General features: G+C 50.2%; 1 protein-coding gene and 1 long non-coding RNA gene across 4 annotated transcripts in view; both read left to right on the forward strand.

The window, feature by feature from the left end:
• The first annotated feature begins 3,076 nt into the window (after nucleotides 1–3,076).
• On the forward strand, nucleotides 3,077–12,181 carry LOC309854720. Of its 3 annotated transcripts, none has more exons than XR_014306381.1 (6): nucleotides 3,077–4,270; nucleotides 6,700–6,849; nucleotides 7,459–7,560; nucleotides 9,210–9,362; nucleotides 10,773–10,860; nucleotides 12,106–12,181. It is a non-coding gene; the product is annotated as an uncharacterized lncRNA (long non-coding RNA). The 3 variants fall into 3 exon arrangements; XR_014306383.1 differs by lacking the exon at nucleotides 3,077–4,270 and adding an exon at nucleotides 5,634–6,508; XR_014306382.1 differs by lacking the exon at nucleotides 3,077–4,270 and having other exon boundaries at nucleotides 5,634–6,849.
• Nucleotides 12,182–12,635: 454 nt separating this feature from the next.
• TVP23A (trans-golgi network vesicle protein 23 homolog A) overlaps nucleotides 12,636–22,167 on the forward strand; it is a 32,926-nt gene continuing 23,394 nt past the window's right edge. Inside the window, exons 1-2 of the mRNA XM_082714144.1 lie at nucleotides 12,636–12,875; nucleotides 13,133–13,212. Of these exons, the coding sequence (XP_082570270.1) occupies nucleotides 12,867–12,875; nucleotides 13,133–13,212 (89 nt within the window). The 5' untranslated portion in view covers nucleotides 12,636–12,866. The remainder of the gene's footprint in view (nucleotides 12,876–13,132; nucleotides 13,213–22,167) is intronic.

Below are 22,167 nucleotides of genomic sequence, written 5' to 3' on the forward strand. Positions count from 1 at the left end.
CTTGGCTGGTAGCAATGCCTCCACGTGGCCTTCTCTTCCGTGTCTCTCCATGTCTGCACCTGCTCTCCACCCTTCTCTCTGCGTCTTCTCTCTTCTCATAAGGACCCCGGTCACTGGGTGTGGGGGCCACCCCATGGTGTCCAGTGTAGTCTCACCTTTAGACCCTTAAGTACGTCCACAAAATGTTTATTTTCCAAATAAGTTCCCAGTCTCAGGTTTCAGGGGTTAGGATATGGACACATCTTTTCTGACATGTTCAACCACAGTTACAGGGAGGTGAGGCCAGGGCACAGGAGGGGCCAGTTTCGGGGTTCTCTCTGGAGCAGATCACCCTTGTGGTCAGCTGGGGCTCAGTCCTATGGGGGACTTTAGGAACCTCAGAGGTACCCCCCCACCGCGTGGGGGTGAGGGCATGCACCATTGAGACACCAATTCCTGAAAGTCACTGGTGGGGACTCTACTAACCCACCTCCCACGCTGGGCCCAGCAGCTTCTGGAGGACAGAGGGAGCCCCCAGGCAGAGAAGGAGCTTGCAGTGATGGGAACCATGAGTGCTGAGAGGTCCTGGCGGGACCCCGACCATGGCTGCTGCGGAAGGGACATTTGAGCTATGCCTGCAAGATTACACGGAAGGGTCATGTGACAAGTGTGCCCGAGCACATGGAGGGCTCGTCCAACAAGGAGACAGCAGGGGCAGACTCCCCGAGGCAGGAGCAAGTTGGGTGCAGCCCCAGGGAGACACCCGGAGCCGCGAGCCCCCCAGGGGGGCAGGTTTCAGGGCCCACCGTGCAGGGTCAAGAGCTGAGATTTGATTGTGCGGACAAGGGGAAGCCTTTTTGAGTGTGAAGCAGGAGTCCCACTGGATCTGGTTACTGTTTGACAACAGCCTGATCCAGACACGGAGATGGATTTCAGGGAGTGGTGGCGTAAGGGTACAGGGAGAGACCAATCTGGGGAGGGCCTGGCTCTGTCTCCGCCAGTAGCCTCCTGGCCTCGGGCCCCTTCCTTCTCAGTTTCCCGTCTGAAAAATGAGTCCCTCCAAGCTGGTCTCGTCACTGCCGAAGGGCGGTTGGTGACTCTAGAGAGCACCTCACCCCTGGGCACAGCTGGGTGAGGGTCTCCCCGCGGCGCTGGGGGCAAACAGCCCCACAGGCCGAAGGGGCCATGCCTGGACCAGTCAAGTCCAGGGGGAGGCCTTTCTCAAGGTCTCCACTACTGGCTGAATGTCCCCAAAAGTGATTTGAGCTATAAGTCCGAATTATGAGTGCCATGTCCTGGAGATGTGAAGACCAAGGGAGTCTGAGAAGTGAAGACTGAGTCTTCAGGGTCCCTTGGCAATGTGCAGGCAGCCCTGGGGTGGGCTGGTCATCTCGCGTGGGGCTCTGGGAGGCAGGAGCTATGGCCAAGTATTCTCGGCAACTGGCTCCATGGAGGTCACTTGGCATTCACAGCTGACCGAGAGGAAAGTTGAATTGAATCCTGAACCCTAAGAAGCAGCTAGGTTTCTCCGGATAGAGTCCAAGTGTGACTATGTTCAGTTAATGCTTTAAATCTCACCATGCCCGGACCTGCCTAGAGTCCAGCCCATCCACGGTTCTCCTCTCCAGGGATTGCCAAGCCCCCCCCCCCTCAAGTGTGGCTTCAAGTAGCCAATAACTTTGAATACTCATTCATCAAGGGTTTGCTACTTGCTGGGTGGTACTCAAAGCCTGTATTTGAGGAAGGATGGTCATCATTCCCATCTTGGTGTATAGGAGATGAAACCCCAGGGACGTGAACTCATCCCTCTTCGAGCTATGCTCCTTAGCAGGTGCCCATAGCTAGGCTGCCAGGGTCCCATGCGTCCTACACATTGCACTTACATGCTGAGGCAGCCGGGGTAGGGACGGATTTGGGGACCATTGCGTGTGGTGCCTGCACCAACCCTTTCCCTCTGACTCCCCCCTCCCCACCACTTGGCCTCATTTGGATGCCCATCCTGCATACAGATGCTTATTTTCACCAGCTGGTGAATGCTAGTGAATGCTGGTTTGGATGCCCTGAGTACCCACCAAGGAGAGCTTCTAGAGCAGGAGTCGTGTTTCTTGCAATGAGGCCGACAGGTGCGAGGGTCCCACATGCCACCACTGCCTGACCATCCTTGAGTGACAGCCACCCCTGGGGACACGGGGAAGGGGGTGGGTGGGTACAATCCACTTCTGTCCTTGGCAGCTCCAGTGCCAACAAATGTGGAATGTGGTTGGTATGTAGAAAACGGAAGGCGCTCAGCTGCCAGTGACTCATGTAGGGTCATTCCGAGCCCAGCTAGTGGGTGGCCGATGTGGGGTAAAGGTTGTGCCTTCCATGCATTCGATGGAGGGGGCAGCGGGGTCCACACCCCCCAGGATCCCTCTCCCACCTCCATGCCTGCCGCCCCCCCCCCCCGTGAACTTTCCCTCCCAAATGTCCCACCTGTGCCTCTGAGGGAGAACGACCCCCAGTCTGCCAGGACTTGCTTTTCCGGTGTGTGCCCAGAGGCAGAGCCCCCGGCAAGTCCTGTCCCTGCTCGAGGCAGCCCTTAAGCAATGGCTGATGGGTGGGGGTGTAGAAAGCCTCCTGCTCCCTCCCCAGGGAGGACTTTCTGGGTGAGCAGCAGCTAGCTTCGGTTACAGGCTGAATGGTGTCCCCTGCACCCCAAGTTTATCCATCGAAGTCCTAACCCCCAGCGCTTCAGAATGTGATTTTACTTGGAAATAAGGTCACGGCAGGTGTAATTAGTTTTGGTGAGTTCCTACTGGAATAGGGTAGGCCTTCATTCCGACATGACTGGAATCCTAAAAAGGGGAAATGGGACACAGACATGCATATGGAGATGCCATGTGAAGTTTGGAGCTACTTTGCCCCCAAACTATCAGAAGCTGGGGGAGGGTCTGGAACAGATCCCGCCCTTAGTACCTTTGGAGCAGGGACGGCCCTGCCAACACCATGACCTTGGACCTCTGGCCTCCAAAACTGTGAGGGAAAAAAAAAATCTGTTGTCCACGCTCTTCAGTTTGTGGTATTTTATTAGGGCACCTTCAGGAAGCTCATACAGGTTCAGTGGGATTTTGCCTAGCAACACGTGCCTGCGGGAGCCCCCCTCCCTGGGGACAGTGCCTGATCATGGGTCCTTGTCACAGGCTCGGGGTCTGCTCCTGGGCAGTACCGCCAAAAACAGTGGGAGTTTAAGGAGCGATCGCAAATTTACCAGAGGCAGAGACCATAAATGAGCTAACTCAAGACTGAGGAAGGTGAACCCCCATCTCCAGGGGGACAGTCCCTGTGCTCAGTCAGGAAAACATGCAAGTTTTGATTTTGGGGTTGTGAGTGGGAGCCCCATGTTGGGTTTGGAGATTGCTTAAACATAAAACCTTAAAAAACAACAATAAATAAGCCCAGAAATGAGGATTTCCAAAGAAATAAATGGTGACATCCGATTTTTAAAATATTAGCAACTGACTCCATTCTTGTTTGTCCTTTTAATCTACTCAGAGCCAACTCAAACAGGTCTGGGGATCAGATCTGGCCCAGCTTGGCAACCCCAGGTCAAGAGTTTGGGGGGGACTGTGCCCCCCACCCCCAGCCTCTCGTGCCGACAAGAGCTGCGAGCCGGGCGTAGGACACCTGAGGTTCTACCGTGTATGAGCTCTGCAGACCTGCTTCAAAAGCCCTCCCCGAGCCTCAGTCTCCATATGCATAAAATGGGTACCACCTCACACACCTTGCTTCCCTCCTGGGGTGGTCATGAGGCAGAGGGACATAATCTACTTAGCAAACACTGTGCACCAGCAGTGTTCTGACTACGTGGCAAAAGAGTAAGGCTTTGACTCTGTCCTACCTGCACTCAGAAGTGGGTGCCACGATGACCCTAGTTCATTCACCCAGGAGAATTGAGGCCCAGAGGTTAAGTGACTTGCTAAAAATGCCCTGGCTGACCAGCAGTGGTCTTGGGCTTCATGTCCGGGTGTGCTGACTACCAAGTCTGTGCTCTTAGCCAACGCACTTGGCTTTCTCTTGGGAGACATTAAAATACTTTCCAAGCTGCTTTTCCCCTTTCTTTTTTTATTAAGGGGGAGGAGAGGACGGATGGGTGCTCTTGGAGAGCATGCTTTTTCTCCGCGGGCAGCTGCTGTTCCTGGGAGGAACTGAGCGTGGGCTGACATAGCGGCAAGTCTTCCTGACCCGTCTGGACCGGGGCCAGTGCGCTGGGCCAAACAATGCACCACCCTTTCTCCTCAATAGAGCATTTCCCGTAAGTAGCAGCTCCCTGCCTGCTGGAGCACAGACTGGCCCATAGTCAGGAGGTGTCTGGGCTCGCCTTCCACAGGGCCAGGCCAGACCGGTGGGGCCAGTGCTTCCCAAATGGGACCTGGTCCACCTCTGTGTGTGTGTGTGTGTGTGTGTGTGTGTGTGTGTGTGTGTAAAACCTGGATCCAGACCCACTCCTCCAGGTGTGGATCCAGGCCACCGTTGACCTTGATTCCAAAGTCCTTGTCCAAGCAACGGGCAGAGATTTGCAGCACAGCACAGTTCCCAGAGTTGTGCACTCTTCATTTACTTACTTTAAACTGTAAACTTCTCAAATATCCACAGTATGCTCTGGCTAAGTTATCAGAAGGGGCACCTGCTTTGATGGAGATACTACTAGTGGTGGGTGGGGAGGAGAAAAGATTGCTTTACTAATAAACAAGATGATTTGAAACTGGGGACAGTGCTAGAAAGAGGACAAGCCACGCCTAAGTCCCAGACCCTAAAGAGGGACTGAGCAATTAGGTGAAACCTGAGCCAGGAGTTAGGGAAAGCCTCATGGAGAGAGTCCTCATATTTTCAGTCCTAAAAAGTCCTGGCAGGGAAAACAGCAGGTGCAAAGGACCTGAGGTAGGGAGAAGCTTGGGTGTCTCTGGAAATCTTAGAGTCTGGCCCATGTTATCAGAACATGAGTGACAGAAGGTGAGGTAGAAAAGGCTTCAGGTCCCTTCCAAACAGGGCCTGATGGGGGCATGGTGGTGGAAACCATCTTCTCTAGCAGGGGGCAACCCGTCTGGACCTCCTGCTGCTGGGGGAGAGACCAGCATTATGATATCCCCAGCACTGGACCTGGGGCGGGGACTTGCAAGCTCTTCCTGCTCCAAGAGGAGGCCAGAGCTGTAAGATGGGTAAGAGCCATTGCCCAGTCTCCCAGCTTCTGGACAAGAAGGCTAGCCTTACTGTGGACCTGCCATCTCTGTCCTTGGTCCCAGCCCTTGAGTGACAAGAGGCTTTCTCTGGCCCGTATGCTGACTCCTCCATGGCCTGGCCAGGTTGCCAGTTCCTTGGGAAGCCAATCAAGCACATCGAAGCTGGCCCCATGGTCCAGAATGTCCCCTCTTGGGGGAATGCCCGGTTGGCCCCAAGAAAGGGTCTCCCTACCAGACAAGGGCAGACTGGATAGGAAGCAAGCTTGGGGCACAGAGGAAGCTTCGCAGGACTTCAGAAAAGGAGGCCTCAGCAAGGAGAGAATGCGCAGAGGGGACAAGGAGTGACAGCTGCTGGAAGGACAGCCAGCACACAGATCTCCATGCCAGGCACTAGACACAGATCAACCCCTTACTCCTGCGGGTGGCACTCCTGAAGATCTCGCTGGCCCTAAGATCTGCCCGCCTGGAACCTGGCAGAAGTTCTGCCGTTCCTCCTCAAGCAGGACTGAGGACCTCACAAGCAAAAAGACGGGAAATGGAACTTGAGGGAAACAACAAATCATTTCTTAGTGTAAGTATATCCCACGCACTATCTGGAATATACTTACATTAAAAAAAAGTATCAGTCACTCACCTCAAATTCAAATGTACCTGGGGTCCTGAATTTCAGCTGGCAACCCTATGCCTGCAGGCCAGGGTGCACCCAAGCTAATGGGGCCCAAAGTTCCCACCCTGATCCTGGGCAGCTGTCCCTGTGCCTCTCCCCCTTCCTGCCTCTCACAGATGCTCCGCCCACTTCACGGGGCTCCTCCCACCTGACCTGGCCTCTGTCCTTCATGCTGACTGCCAGGGCAGTGTGGCCAGGAAGCCAAAGCATGGGGCAGAGCGAGGAAGGTGGGTCCCTCCTGTGGGCTGTCCCTGGGGACGCCTCTCCTCTTTGTTGGGGTTAGGTGGTGCCCAGGGCTACCCTGACAGAGTCAGCGGTGCCTGGACCTCGGTGAGATGGGGAGAGATTCCCTACCCTGCACACTCCCGGGGTCCTTCATTCACTACCTACTCACCATCTCTAGGCAATGCACAGTATAGCACTTAGAAAGGCACAAAGGGTGTCTGCCTTTGTGGGCACACATTCTCATTGTAGATGGACAAAGCCAATTAAAATAGAAGTCACAAGAGCTTTCGGATCAGTGCTCTGATCCAAAGCCGCCGTGTCCCATCTGGAGCCATGAATCACCATGGAGCCCCTGAGAAGGGCGGGGCCAAATGGGGACATGCTGTACCCAGGGCTGGAAGGTCCTCCAGGACAACAGAATGTAAAGTATCTTTTTCATAATTTCTTAATGGCTCATACGTTAAGATGATTGTGTTTTGGAAATAGTGGGTTCAAGAAAAGTACGATTAAGATCAATTTCCTCTGTTTTATTTTTGCTTTTTTAGATGTGGTTATGAGATATAAAATGACATACACTGCTCACCTGACCCCCCCCCCCCTTTTTTTTTAAAGGAGCTTCCACACCCAGGGCAGAGCCCAACATCCGCCTTGAACTCAAGAGCCTGAGATCAAGAGTTGAGATCAAGAGTTGAGATCCAGAGTCAGAGGCGTGACTGACTGAGCCTCCCAGAGGCACCTTTGGTGACCTTTCTATTGCCAGAGGTAATTACGTGGCAATTTGAAAGGCGACAGAAAAGTCGCTGTAAAACACGCCTCAACATTAAAAACATTATTTTATTTTTAAGATTTTATTTACTTATTTGTCAGACAGAGAGCACAAGCACAAGTGGTGGTGGGTGGCAGGCAAAGGGAGAAGCAGGCTCCCTGCTGAGAAAGGACCACACACCCCCCCTCCACCCCACCCCAAGCAGGCCCGATCCCAGGACCCTGAGATCATGGCCTGAGCTGAAATCAAGAGTCAGAGACCCAACCAGCAGAGCCACCCAGGTACCCCACTCCCAGCCCCCATATGATTTTGAAGCAAGCCTCAATGTCTTGTCATTTCACCTTACTATGTTGGTATGTAGCTCTAAAGAGGGACTCTTCTGAAACACGAAGCTGCGAGCAATTCCACTCTTAGCTATGAGGCCAAGGGAACTGAACCCATGTCCGCCCAAAGCCTCGGGCAGGAATGTCATAGCGGCATTGCTCCCAATGACCAGAAGGTACACAGTTGTCCATCAACTGACGAAGGGCTAAACCAGGGGCCCTATGGCCATACAGGGAACTGTATAGCCTCGCAAAGGACCAAACCTCTCACACCTGTTGCAGGAGGAATGCACCTTTCGAACATGAGAAGCAAAAGACCATACGGTGTATGATTCTGTGTCTATGAGACATCCAGGACAGGCAAATCCAGGAGACAGAAAGCAGGTGAGTAGTTGCCAGGGGCTGGGGTGGGGCTGGGGAGGGGACAGTGAGGGATGACCGAAAATTATATAATAATTCCTATTGGGGTCATGAGAATGCCTGGAACTAGATAGAGGAGACCGTTGCACTGCTTTGTGAATCTACGAAAATCACCACATGTTATACTTTAAAAGTGTGAATGCTATGGTATGTGAATTATATCCCAACGTTTAAAAGCCACAACACTGGGGCCCCTGGGTGGCTCAGTGGGTTAAGCCTCTGCCTTCGGCTCAGGTCATGATCCCAGGGTCCTGGGATCGAGCCCTGCATTGGGCTCTCTGCTCAGCAGGGAACCTGTTTCCTCCTCTCTCTCTGCCTGCTTCTCTGCCTACTTGTGATTAATTAATAATTAATAAATAAAATCTTTAAAAAACAAACAAACAAACAAAAAATAAAAGCCACGACATCATCCTTATGCCTTAAAAAAAAATGAATCATTATCCTTAGTATTAGGGGTCTCACCTGCTAGCCGCTACCCCTCCAGGACTCATTCGCCGATTGTCCCATGAGTGTTATTTCCCATTGTGTGTGTGTGTGTGTGTGTGTGTGTTTAAGATTTTATTGAGAGAGAGAGTATGAGTGAGAGAGACAGAGCATGAGCAGGGGAGGAGAGGAGAGCCAGAGGGAGCGGGAGACTCCCCACTGAGCAGGGAGCCCGATGTGGGGCTCGATCCCCGGACCCCGAGATCACGACCTGAGCTGAAGGCAGACACCCAACCAACTGAGCCCCCCAGACGCCCTCCCATACTTGTTCAAACCTCACCGTAGTAAGGTGCACACGTTGCGTGTGATCCACACCCGTGGGTCAATGTGTTTAAACCAGAAGGTTCTTCTCCCTCTTTCCTGGCAATGTGTGGAAGGACCCAGGCCGTCACTCCTTTGCATCCTCCCACGGCCTCTGTTCTGTTGTGTCCCTGGGGTGGCAGAAGCCGCGTTCTCGGCCTGCCTGGCAGCCCTGAGCTGGCCACCGTCCTGCAGCCCCAGGGGCAGCTGGGGAGACCGCAGAGGATATTTCGCCATAGGGGTGGGGTGGGGACAGAGCCAGGGAACCTGGTGAACAGGCAGGGCGAGGGCTTATCTGTAAACTGTTTGCTGGGTGAATGGTGGTGGCTGTCAGAGACCCAGAGGTCTCCAGCTAACAAGACCCTGACCAGGCTCTCTTACCTTTCCACCGAGCATGGATTTGGCAGGAACCCTACACCCCCAAAGCCACCAGGGTTGTGCTTGGGCCTGTACAGAGAGAGGAACAGCAGAGCTGGGCCTCTGTCCTCAGCCAGGTGGCTTCTAGCTGCCCCGACCCATTGGGTCGTCACCTCACTCCCATCTGGGCCCCCAAAGCTGTGTGGGACAGGACATGCTACCCTCTGCCAGCTGGCCAGACTCTGCCCATGGCTGGCACATACCCAGGTCTTGCCCTGTTCAGGACCTTTGCACCTGCTGTTTCCTCCACATCCATGCTCCCCCCAGCACACACATCGAAGTTCATGCGCTGAAAATGCAGAAGCTCCAAGTGGCCCTCCCTGCCCCCACTAAGCCCCCAGTGTCTCTATGCCTTTGTTCTCTTCTGTTGACTCTTTTTTTTCTTTTTAAGATTTTATTTATTTATTTGACAGAGAGAGAAAGAGAGCACAAGCAGGGGGAGTGGCAGGCAGAGGGAGATGGAGAACCAGGTTCCCCACTGAGCAGGGAGCCAGATGCGGGACCCTGGGACCACGACCTGAGCTGAACGCAGATGCTCAACCGACTGAGCCAGCAGGTGGCCCTAGGTTTGCTAATTGTTATTTCTTTCTTAACTAGAATCTCAGCTTGGTGAGGGTAGGGCCCTGTGTCTAGATCTAGATCAGCACAGAAGAGGTGGATGAGTAGGCAAGTGAGTGAATGAAGGACCCCGGGAGTGTGCAGGGTCACGAATCTCTCCCCATCTCACCGAGATCCAGGCACCGCTGACTCTGTCAGGGTAGCCCTGGGCACCACCCGACCCCAACAAGGAAGACAGGCACCCCCAGGGACAGCCCACAGGAGGGACCCACTTTCCTCCCTCTGCCCCATGCTTTGGCTTCCTGGCCACACTGCCCTGGTAGCCTGCATGAAGGATGGAGGTCAGGTGGGAGGAGCCCCGTGAAGTGGGTGGAGCATCTGTGGGAGGCAAGAAGGGGAGAGGCACAGGGATAGCTGCCCAGGGTCAGGGTGGGAGCTTTGGGACCTGTGAGCTTGGGTGCACCCACCTCACGGGGTTTCATCTGACAATCTTATGGAGGCATAGGGTTGCCAGCTGAAATACAGGACCCCAGGTAAATTTGAATTTGGGGTGAGAGACTGATACTTTTTTTTAGCATAAGTATATCCCAGATAGTGTGTGGGATATACTTACACTAAGAAATGATTTGTTGTTTCCCTCAAATTCCATTTCACTGGGCTTCCTTCTTTTCGCTTGTGGGATGCAAGGCCCTATTAGAGGTGGAACGGCAGGACAATGGTCAGGGCAGACCCTAGGGAGTCCAGCCAGTGGCAAGGCAGGGCTGACGGCAAGGGGCAACTGTAGGCCTGGGGAAGACAGGCCCGGAGGCTGCAGCTATGACTGATGCAGGGGGACAGTGCAGCTCAGATCTGAACTCCTGCCCACCCCCTGGGCCAGCTGTCCTCCCGCGGCGTAAGGATGGGAACAGTCCAGCCAGGCTGGCACCTACTTTGCCCACACCTCCCTGGTTGGACTCCAGGCCCCAGCCTTCAGCCATGTCCGTTCACACCCAACTCCCTGCTTTCTGCCCTGGGGCTCCTGGGGTTCCATGTGGGAGAAAGGGCCATGCTGGGTCTTCTGTCCCAGCTGTCATATGTCCCGGGGACACAGAGTTGGGCCCACAGTAGGTGTTTGGGAAAGGGCAGTTCCTATTCCCCCATTAGGACGGATGCCTCTTGGCGGAAGGAGTGACTCTGACATGGGGCTCACTGGCCCTGCTGGTGACTGAAGTCACAATCACCAGAGCCGCTATCTCCTGAACCCCAGCTGTGAGGAGGGCATTTGCCATGTGTTTTCTCCAGGTCTTGTGTCATCTGTGATGATGGGGAAAAGGGGAGATGTGGCCCCATTTTATAGATGTGGAGACTGAGGCCAGAGAGATGAGGTCCCTGGCCCAAGGCTGCCCAGAGAGGAAGTGGTAGAGTATGTTCCCATCCAGGCCTGCCCAACTCTGTGTGTTGACCTCCAACTGCCGTCCAGGGACTGGTGCCTGCCTGAACCAGGAGCCCTAGGACCAGGGATCAGAGGTGGGCTTACTCTTTGAAACTCTGCTTCCCAAGGTCCTCTGAGCCATGACCAGCAAAAGGTGACTAGGGTTACGATCCCAGCGGGCATGTTCAGTGGTAGCAGTGTGAGTCAGTGTTCACCGCATGTCAAAGGTAATGATGTATTATTCCCTGCAGAACTGATGGATTCTCTGCCCACCCCACACCCAAATTCTATTGGCTGACTCTGCAGAGGGACAATTGGGTGCATGTTCAGAGACAGCTTTGTCTCCTGGGGAAGGAATGCCCCAGGTCTGGCCCCGGCATCTATATCCTCAGCCTGTGCTCTGATGTGGTCAGGAAGGGGGAGAGTGGTGTGACCTTGTGTTTGTGGGGTGACTTCCACATGGCAAGGCCATGGCTAATTCTCAGCACGCCCAACCTGATGGCCAAGAATGACAGTTTGTCCCCACATGGGGTTTCCAAGGGGGTTTTCCTACCTTCTCACCCCCCTGGGGACTCGCTGAGCCCCAACTTAACAGCTAACAACAGCTGGTGGTTCGCAGGGTTAGAGGAAAAGCCCCTAAATGTTTCGCAACGGCTTCTCAACCTCCACCTGCCCTTCCCCTGAGCATCCCAGACAGCTGGGGACTAGTGGGGTAGGGGAAGCTTAGGGTCCCCCAGCTTCCCAGTGTGACACTCACCTATGCCTGGAGCAAGCTTCGAGCTGGAAGAGACAACGGGCCTTTCTAGAATCTGGGGTTTGGTAGTGCAGATCGTTAGGGTTCATAGGAAGGCTGGGGGCCTGTGGCATCAGTATCTCCTGGGAACTTGTTAGAGAGATGCTTCTCAGGCAGCCCAGACCTGCTGACCCCAAAGGTGGCATCCTGTCCCCCAAGAAAGCATGCTCCCCGCACATGCACTTGCCAAGCCCTTTGTAGGGTCAGTGGGGGGAAAGGGAGGAATGCTCACCCACGGATCAGACCTAAGGCAGCTCCTGACAGCTGTTTCCTACTCCTCCTTGGCACCCCCCAGGTCATTCATCTCTTCAGGAGGCCACCAGTGAATGAATTGTGTCAGGAGATTGTGGACCAGTGGCCTTTTTGCAGGTCACCGGAGATGCGGACAAGCCCCTACTGCCCATGACAAGAGGGCAAAGGCAGAACTAGTGGCCTTGGCATATAGACTTTCAGCCCTCTGCTCCTGGGTGGGGGGAAGAGGGGGGTCAGGAGAGGGAGAAGACAGAAAGGAGGGGAGTGACATTGTCCTTGCAAACAACACTTGCAGATGGCAAGCCTTCTTTCCCCGGAGATACCTGGGAAGGTCTTACCGTCCTGGATGTTACCGCCACCAATAGTGTCTGGCGCCCGGATGAAGGACGATCTCACTGAGGTCAGCAGATTCACCTATTAAAAGGCAGATTCCTCTGCCTGCGTTCCAGGCCTTCCCAATCTCCAGAGCTGGGCCTGGGAATCTGCTTTTTAAGAAGGGCCCCAGGGAATTCTTGGGACCGGAGACTTGGGAGACCCTGGCTTTCTCCAAACCCTAAATGAGGCTATCCGACCCTGGCATTCATTCATTCATTCATTCATTCGTTCCCTCACCTGGCCCGACAACTACGGGACATCCTCCTCATTCACCAACCCACCCCCGCTCTGTTCCTCCCTGGATTACTGTTCACGGTCCCCGAGTGAGCCTTTGAGCCCGAATCGTCCACTCCGTGCCCACGGAGGCCCTCCGTCCCTCCAGCCTGGGAGTCAGGTCTTTCCCTTTCAGGCGCCTTTCCCCAGCGAGCCCTGGGTCTGGGACCCTCCCAAGCCCCGCCCCCTCCCGGGCCGCCGAGCCCACCTCCCCAGCCTGCGACTGCGCTCTGGGCCCCGCGCGCCCCGCGGGCCTTGCGCGCCCCGCCCCCACCCGAGACCTGCACCGCAGGGCGCCAGCTTGGGCGGAGGGGCCGCGGCTCCCCAGCCTCCGGGCATTCCGGCCAGGCGGGAGCCGGAGCCGGAGCCGGAGCCTGGGCTGTGGGCTCCAGGTGCGCTCTGGGAAGCATGAAGCAGGTAGGGCCGCGGGGATGCTGGGGCGGAAGGTTGAGGGAGAGGACGGGAGGAGCCTGCGAGAGCTCCGGGCAAGGGAGTGGGGCTGTGAGGAGGAGGGAGAGGGGAGGACTGGAGGAAGGATGGGCGACGGGGGCCTGGGCCGCACCCCAGATGGACAGAAGGCCTCGGATTGCAGCCGCGGGGGGAGGGGCCCTTCCAGCAGAGAGGGTAGGGGTGGGGATGGCCACCGCCTGCCATCCACGCTTGGTGTCCCCCAGGCCCTGGTGGATGATACTGAGGATGTGTCTTTGGACTTCGGTAATGAAGAGGAGCTGGCCTTTCGGAAAGCCAAGATCAGGTGCGTTAGGACCTAGTGTTTAGCAAGCATTCTCCAAAGCTGCATATTCATTCTCCTTCACTTGCCCACTTATTCATTCATTCATTCATTCATTCATTCAGAATGTGTTGAGCATCTGGTGTGTGCCAGGCATGGGTCTAGGGACATACCGTGGGCAGATCAGACAAGATCCCAGGCCATCCTTGGGCCTGCACTCTGGGCTGCAGGCAAATGAAGATAGTATTGAGATAGTTACACAGTGTGAGAAGATTTTGGGGAAGAAAAATCAGCAGGTGGTGGACAGAAAGTGATGGGAAGTCCGCTGGCACGATTGCAGCCAGGGAGGGTCTCTCTGAGGAGCTGGTATTTGCACTGAGACCTGAATGATGAGAAGCAGCCAGCCATGGGAGACTCTGGAGGGAGAGTGTTCCAAGCAGAAGAATAGCAGGTACAAAGGCCCTGAGGCTGTGTTGGAAGGGCAGAGAAAGGCCCCTATGTCTGGAGGCTGGTGGGGAAAGGGAGAAGGGTTGGCAGGGAGGCTGGAGAGCTGGGCGAGAGCTTCTGTTTTTATTCTAATCCTTGCTTCAGTGCCAGACAGACCTAGCATCCTGGGTTGAGTCCCTTGCCTTCCAGAGACCTTCCACAACCCAGAAGGCAGCAGGACTAGGGTGTGAGGAATGACCCACGGACACCGTTACTGTTGACCTGGGTGGCCACCGCAGCTAGAAACGCATGCCTCAGGTACCCTTACCACCTCGCTTTCACACCCTCCGAGCCAGCAGGGTGGGGTTCTCTCCCCTAAACGCCCTTCCTTTCCAGCTCTCTGACCCAAATCCAATATACCCCACATTGGAATATGACCCTATGAGTGTCCTAGGGCTGCCGTTACAGATGACTCTAAAATCGTTGGCCTAGAAACAGCAGAAATTTATCCTTCTACGGTATTCCGAGCAAAAGATTCACAACAGCCCTCTTTGGGTTTTGAAAACGAAAGACAACTTTATTATTACTATAGAAACCTAATAGTGCCAGGAGAGGAAAGGAATCTACCCACAGATGAAGGTAATAGTAGGCAATAAATGAGAATAAGGCAGAGTTAAATCAAATCAGGCTCTTAGAGCTTCTAGCCTCACCAGCTGGGGAAGCCCCGCAGAGACAGCCGGACTGGAGTCCCAAGTGAGAGGCTTCCTACCCTTGCTGAGCGTTCCAGCCGACCATCCCCATAAAGGCCATTACTTATAGGGCAAATGACAGGGTTTGAAATTGAGTCTTTGTCTGCCTATTTGCAGTTGGAGCGAACTGCATTTCCGTGTTATCATGTTTCTATATTTTTAAGGAGCCTGGGCTATGCATGTCTGCCTCCCGTCCTGGGTTCTGGATTCCATTCCGGGGGGACACAGCCCAGCCTGGACCAGGAGGGGAGGTGTGACAAGATTCATAGCCCTTGGCGCCCAGGACAGAAGGGCCAGTTCCGAGCTGGAGGCCAGATCATGTATGGAAACAACCACGCTCCCGAGATCATTCTTGCAGCACGAGTTCTCCCGAACATCATCCTGTAGCCTGCCTGCTTGCTTCTGTGCAGGTCCAGGAGCGGGGTAATACGGGATAAATCACAGAAACGTCTTTCTGTTCAGAACGCACAATTCTGGAGGCCAGAAGTCCAAAATCAGTTTCACTGGCACACAAAAAAAATAAAAAATAAAAAAAAGAAGAGGCATCAGCAGGGCCACATCCTGCTCGAGGCTGTAGGAGAAGATCCGTCCTTCCCTTGCCTTTCCTAGCTTCCAGTGGATGCTGGGTGGGGCCCCTTCCCCCATCTCCAAGGCCAGCGTCGTAGCATCTTGGAATTTCTCTGTTCCGTCTTCACATTGCATGGTCTCTGTCAATGTCCCGGTCTTCCTCTGCTAGGCTTGCTTGTGAGTGCATTTAGAATCCATCGGGATAATCCGGGATAATTACCCCATCTCAAGATCTCAAGATCCTTCACTGCATGGGATATGCAGAGTCCCTTTTGCTGTATAAAGTGACATTCACAGGTTCCAGGGGTTAGGCCTTGGATATTTTGAGGGGCCATTATTCAGTCTGCTGTCATGACCAGTGAATGTCGTTGTAAGGCACTGTAAGAGAACTGAAATCGTGGGGGAAAATCTTACAGAACATCTGGGCTTCTTAAATGCTCCACTCTAGATTGTGGTCGGGGGGGACACACACTATACAGGACATGCACCCTTCCTTTATGGAGCTGTCCTATCCAGAGCAGGGATGGCTAAACTCAACACTGCCAATATTTTGGGCCAGGTGATTCTTTGCTGCGAAGGTTATCCTGGGCATTTTAGGACCGGATGCCAGGACCACCTCACCAGTAATGAATCCAGACTCTGCCAGGTGTCCCCTGGGCATTGGAGGAAACTTGCCTCTAGTTGAAAATTGTTGGTATGGGGGTAATGGGTGTAGATGTGTCCATGGCTCTCATGACTCAGTGTTTTACATGCTGTGATTGAACAAAGTTTGGGTACTTGTCCTGCGTAGGGGAGAAGTGACAGCTGAGACCCAAAGAATGAGTAGGAGTTAGCCAAGCTAGGAAGGCAGGAAGGGTATGATGTGCAAAGATTTAGAGGGGAAAGCACGACTTTAGGGAGATGAGAGTGGTTCATTGTGGCCAGGGATGCTGGGGAGTGGTCTGAGCAGAGGCTGGGGCCAGACCCCGAAGAGATCCCAAGCAAAGCTGTAGAGTTCTGCTGTCCACTAGAACGTTCTGTGAAGATGGGAGTGTGCTATACTTGTGCTAGCCAATATGGTAGCCACCAGCCATGTGTGGCTCTTGAGCATTGATACATGATGAGTGTGAACTTGGGCAGAACTTGGGACATAGAACTCAAATAGCCACATGCAGCTACCATATTGGACAGGGCAGTTCGAGAGTCCGCTCAGTGCAGGAGAGTTTTGTGCGGGGCAGTGACAGGATCAGATCTGCAGGACAGAGAATGGATGGTGGCAGCAGATGGAAGCAAGGAGGAGAAGCTGGGAGCTTGGACCATGGTGCTGGTAGGGGTGCTAGAGAGAGGTGGGGATGCCTAGAGGCACATAGAGGATAGAATCTGCTGGCCTTGGTGATGGTCGATATGTGGGGTGGGGACAGGGACAGACAAGGGTGATGGCCAGGTTTCTGGCCCAGTGATCCCAGCAAAGGAGTCAGCATGTTGGGTTCAGGAGGTCGCTGTTGGGTTGTGCTGGGATGTCTAATTGGCAGATTTGGTGGACAGCTAGGGAGAGAGGCTGAGAGCTCAGGGGATCTTCTGGGCCGCATTCCGAGGCCTGGGAGGCAGTAGCTCCCAGACCCATGTGTGTCTCAGAGCCACCTCTTCCAGAACTCTCCAGTGTGCCTCCTGTAGATTTCTGGGCACAGCCCTGCACCTCCTTAACCAGATCCCTAGGAGATGGGCCTGGGAGTGTACATTTATTTATTTTTAATTTTTTTATTTTTTACTAATTATTTTTACTAACATATAATGTATTATTTGCCCCAGGGGTGCAGGTCTGTGAATCATCAGGCTTACACATTTCATAGCACTCACCATATCACATACCCTCCCCAATGTCCATAACCCAATCCCCCCTTCACGCCCCCCTCCCCACAGTAACCTTCAGTTTGTTTTGTGAGATGTCTCCTTCCCGATCCCATCTTGTTTCATTTTTTTCCTTCCCTAACCCCAACCCCCCCACCCTGCCTCTCAAATTCCTCATATCAGAGAGATCATATGATAATTGTCTTTCTTTGCTGGACTTATTTCACTTAGCATAATACCGTCTAGTTCCATTCATGTTGTTGCAAATGGCAAGATTTCATTTCTTTTGTTAGCTGCATAGTATTCCATTGTGTATATACCACATGTTCTTTATCTGTTCATCTGTTGATGGGCATCTAGGTTCTCTCCATAGTTTGGCTGTTGTGGATATTGCTGCTATGAACATTCGGGAGCACGTGCCCCTTCAGATCACTACATTTGTATCTAGAGTAATACCCAGTAGTGCCATTGCTGGGTCCCAGGGTAGCTCTATTTTCAATTTTTTGAGGAACCTCCATGCTGTTTTCCAGAGTAGCTGTACCAGCTTTTATTCCCACCAACAGTGTAGGAGGGTTCCCCTTTCTCCACATCCTTGCCAACATCTGTCGTTTCCTGACTTGTTAATTTTAGTCATTCTGACTGGCGTGAGGTGGTATCTCATTGTGGTTTTGATTTTTATTTCCCTGATGCCATATGTTGTGGAGCACTTTTTCATGTGTCTGTTGGCCATCTGGATGTCTTCTTTGCAGAAATGTCTGTTCATGTCTTCTGCCCATTTCTTGATTGGATTATTTGTTCTTTGGGTGTTGAGTTTGATAAATTCTTTATAGATTTTGAATACTAGCCCTGTATCTGATATGTCATTTACGAATGTCTTCTCCCATTCTGTCAGTTGTCTTTTGGTTTTGTTGGCTGTTTCCTTTGCTGTGCAAAAGTTTTGATCTTGATGAAGTCCCGATAGTTCATTTTTGCCCTTGCTTCTCTTGCCTTTGGCAATGTTTCTAGGAAGAAGTTGCTGCAGCTGAGGTCAAAGAGGTTGCTGCCTGTGTTCTCCTCAAGCATTTTGATGGATTCCTTTCTCACATTGAGGTCTTTCGTCCATTTTGAGTCTATTTTTATGTGTGGTGTATCGAAGCTGTCCAGTTTCATTCTTTTGCATGTGGCTGTTCAATTTTCCCAACACCATTTGTTGAAGAGACTGCCTTTTTTTCCTTCTTTCTTTTTTTAAAAAATATTTTATTTATTTATTTAACAGACAGATATCACAAGTAGGTGGAGAGGCAGGCAGAGAGAGAGGAGGAAGCTGGGTCCCCGCCGAGCAGAGAGCCCAATGTAGGGCTCAATCCCAGGACCCCAGGATCATGACCTGAGCTGAAGGCAGAGGCTCTAACCCACTGAGCCACCTAGGTGCCCCAAAACTGCCTTTTTTCCATTGGAATTTCTTTCCTGCTTTGTTGAAGATTAGTTGACTGTAGAGTTGAGGGTGTATTTCTGGGCTCTTTGTTCTGTTCCATGGATCTATGTGTCTGTTTTGTGCCAGGACCATACTGTCTTGATGATGACAGCTTTGTAATAAAGCTTGAAGTCTGGACTTGTGATGCCACCAACTTTGGCTTTCTTTTTCAACATTCCTCTGGCTATCTGGGATCTTTTCTGGTTCCATATAAGTTTTAGGATTATTTGTTCCATTTCATTGAAAAAAAATTGATGATATTTTGATATGGATTGCACAAAATGTGTAGATTGCTTTAGATAGCATAGACATTTTCACAATATTTGTTCTTCCAATCCATGAGCATGGAACATTTTTCCATTTTTTGTGTCTTCCTCAATTTCTTTCATGAGTACTTTATAGTTTTCTGAGTACAGATTCTTTGCCTCTTTGGTTAGATTTATTCCTAGGTATGTTACAGTTTTTGGTGCAATTGTAAATGGGATTGACTCCTTAATTTCTCTTTCTTCTGTCTTGTTGTTGGTGTATAGAAATGCAACTGATTTATGTGCATTAATTTTATATCCTGACACTTTACTGAATTCCTGTCCAAGTTCTAGAAGATTTGGAGTGGAATCTTTTGGGTTTTCCACATAAAGTATCATATCATCTGCAAAGAGGGAGAGTTTGATTTCTTCTTTGCCAGTTTGGATGTCTTTAATTTCTTTTTGTTGTCTGATTGCTGAGGCTAGGACTTCTAGTACTATGTTGAATAGCAGTGGTGATAGTGGATATCCCTGCCTTGTTCCTGACCTTAGGGGAAAAGCTCTCAGTTTTTCCCCATTGAGAATGATATTCACTGTAGGATTTTCATAGATGGCTTTGATGATATTGAGGTATGTGCCCTCTATCCCTGCACTGTGAAAGGTTTGATCAAGAAAGGATGCTGTACTTCGTCAAATGCTTTTTTAGCATCTATTGGGAGTATCATATGGTTCCTGTTCTTTCTTTTATTAATGTATCGTATCACATTGATTGATTTGTGGATATTGAACCAACCTTGCAGCCCTGGAATAAATCCCACTTGGTCGTGGTGAATAATCCTTTTGATGTACTGTTGGATCCTATTGGCTAGTATTTTGGTGAGAATTTTCACATCCATGTTCATCAAGGATATTGGTCCGTAATTCTCCTTTTGATGGGGTCTTTGTCTGGTTTTGGGATCAAGGTAATGTTGGCCTCAAAAAATGAGTTTGGAAGTTTTTCTTCCATTTCTATATTTTGGAACATTTTCAGGAGAATCGGTATTAATTCTTCTTTAAATGCTTGGTAGAATTCCCTGAGAAGCTGTCTGGCCCTGGGCTCTTGTTTGTTGGGAGATTTTTTTTTTAAGATTTTATTTATTTATTTCACAGAGAGATAGAGAGAGAGAGCACAAGTAGGCAGAGAGGCAAGCAGAGAGAGAGGAGGAAGCAGGCTCCCCGCCGAGCAGAGAGCCCGATGCGGGTCTCGATCCCAGGACCCTGAGAACACAACCCGAGCTCAGTGGCTTAACCCACTGAGCCACCCAGGCACCCCTTTGATTTTGTTATTAATTGGTTTATATAGTTGGCTGCTCCCATGTTAGGGGCACGGATACTTAAAATTATGAGATCTTATTGTTGGACAGACCCTTTGAGTGTGATACAGTATCCTTCCTCATCTCTTATTATAGTCTTTGGATTAAAATCTAATTTATCTGTTATAAAGGATTGCCACCCCAGCTTTCTTTTGATGTTCATTAGCATGGTAAATAGTTTTCCACCCCCTCACTTTAAATCTGGGGGTGTTTTGGGGTCTAAAATGAGTTTCTTGTAGACAGCATATTGATGTTTTTTTTTTTTTAATCCATTCTGATACCCTTTGTCTTTTGATTGGAGCATTTAGCCCATATACATCCAGGGTAACTATTGAGAGATATGAATTTAGTGCCATTGTATTGCCTTTAAGGTGACTGTTACTGTATATTGTCTCTGTTCCTTTCTGGTCTACTACTTTTAGGCTCTCTCTTTGCTTAGAGGACCCCTTTCAATATTTCCTGTAGGGCTGGTTTGGTGTTTGTAAATTCTTTTAATTTTGTTTGTCCTGGAAGCTTTTTATCTTTTCATCTATTTTCAGGATAGCCTAGCTGGATATAGTATTCTTGGGTGCATGTTTTTCTCATTTAGTGCTCTGAATATATCATGCCAGTCCTTTCTGACCTGCCAGGTCTTTGTGGATAAGTCTGCTGCCAATCTAATATTTCTACCATTGTATGTTACAGACTTCTTGTCCTGAGCTGCTTTCAGGATTTTCTTTTAAGACCTATAAGTTTTACTTTTAGATGACGGGTTGTGGACCTATTTTTATTGATTTTGAGGGGGGTCTCTGTGCTTCCTGGATTTTGATGCTCGTTCCCTTCGTCATATTAGGAAATTCTCTATTATAACGTGCTTCAATATGACTTCTGTCCCCCCTCTCTCTTTCTTCTTCTGCTGGGATCCCAATTATTCTAGTGTTGTTTCATCTTATGGTATCACTTATCTCTTGAATTCTCCCCTCATGGTCCAGTAGTTGTTTGTCTCTCTTTTGCTCAGCTTCTTTATTCTCCATCATTTGGTCTTCTATATCACTAATTCTCTCTTCTGCCTCATTTATCCTAGCAGTAAGAGCCTCCATTTTTTATTGCTCCTCATTAATAGCTTTTTTAAATTTCATATTGGTTAGATTTTAGTTCTTTTATTTCTCCAGAAAGGGCTTATTTCTCCAGACAATGTTTCTCTAATATCTTCCATGCCTTTCTTGAGCCCAGCTGGCACCTTGAGAATCATCATTCTGAACTGTAGCTCTGACATATTACCAATGTCTGTATTGATTACGTCCCTAACCTTCAGTACTGCCTCTTGTTCTTTTTTTTTCTGGTGTGTTTTTCTGGCTTGTCATTTTATCCAGATAAGAATATATGAATGAGGGGCGCCTGGGTGGCTCAGTAGGTTAAGCCGCTGCCTTCGGCTCAGGTCATGATCTCAGGGTCCTGGGATCGAGCCCCGCATCGGGCTCTCTGCTCAGCAGGGAGCCTGCTTCCCTCTCTCTCTCTCTCTCTCTGCCTGCCTCTCCATCTACTTGTGATTTCTCTCTGTCAAATAAATAAATAAAAATCTTAAAAAAAAAAAGAATATATGAATGAGAGAATAAATAAATGGGTGGCAAAGACCCCAGAAAAATGTATGCTAACCAAATCAGAAGAGACTGAAAACCGGGGGAGAAGGGGAAAAAAGAAATAAAAATTAAATATATATATATGTTAAATATATATAAGAAATAAAATTAAATATATATATAAGAAATAATATATATAGTATATAAGAAATAAAAAATAATAATATATATAATAAATAATAATATATATATAAATAATAATATATATAAGAAATAAAAATTAAATATATATATATTAAATATATATATATATTTAATTTTTATTTCTTTTTATCCCCTATATATATATTAGACTGATGAATAGAACAGAGCCACCCACTTGAATTTGGGTGTAGTTTGGTCTCAGAAGATACTACCTCCCAATTTTAAAGAAAGAAAACTTATATATATACAACAATAAGGATAAACACCATGAAGGGTTGGAAGATGACTGTAAAGATGAAAAATTTTTAAGAAATTCTAAAAAAGGATAAAAAGGAATTGCTAAGATAAATTGGTTGGAAAAAGAGAAAAAGAAGGAGGAGAGAATTTAATTGGGCTGGAGACTAGAACAGCGGCATGTGCTAGATTTAGGGTATATTTTGATCTATTAGAAGAAATTGTATCCCAAAACGTTAAAGAGAAAAAACCTATATGTATACAAAAAATAAGGTTAAATACAATGAAGGGATAAAATATGGCTATAATAATGAAGATTTAGTAAGTTTTTTTTTTTAACGTATTGTTAAGGGGGCGCCTGGG

Source organism: Mustela nivalis (genome assembly GCF_964662115.1).
Source record: "Mustela nivalis genome assembly, chromosome: 19".
NCBI classification, from domain to species: domain Eukaryota; kingdom Metazoa; phylum Chordata; class Mammalia; order Carnivora; family Mustelidae; genus Mustela; species Mustela nivalis.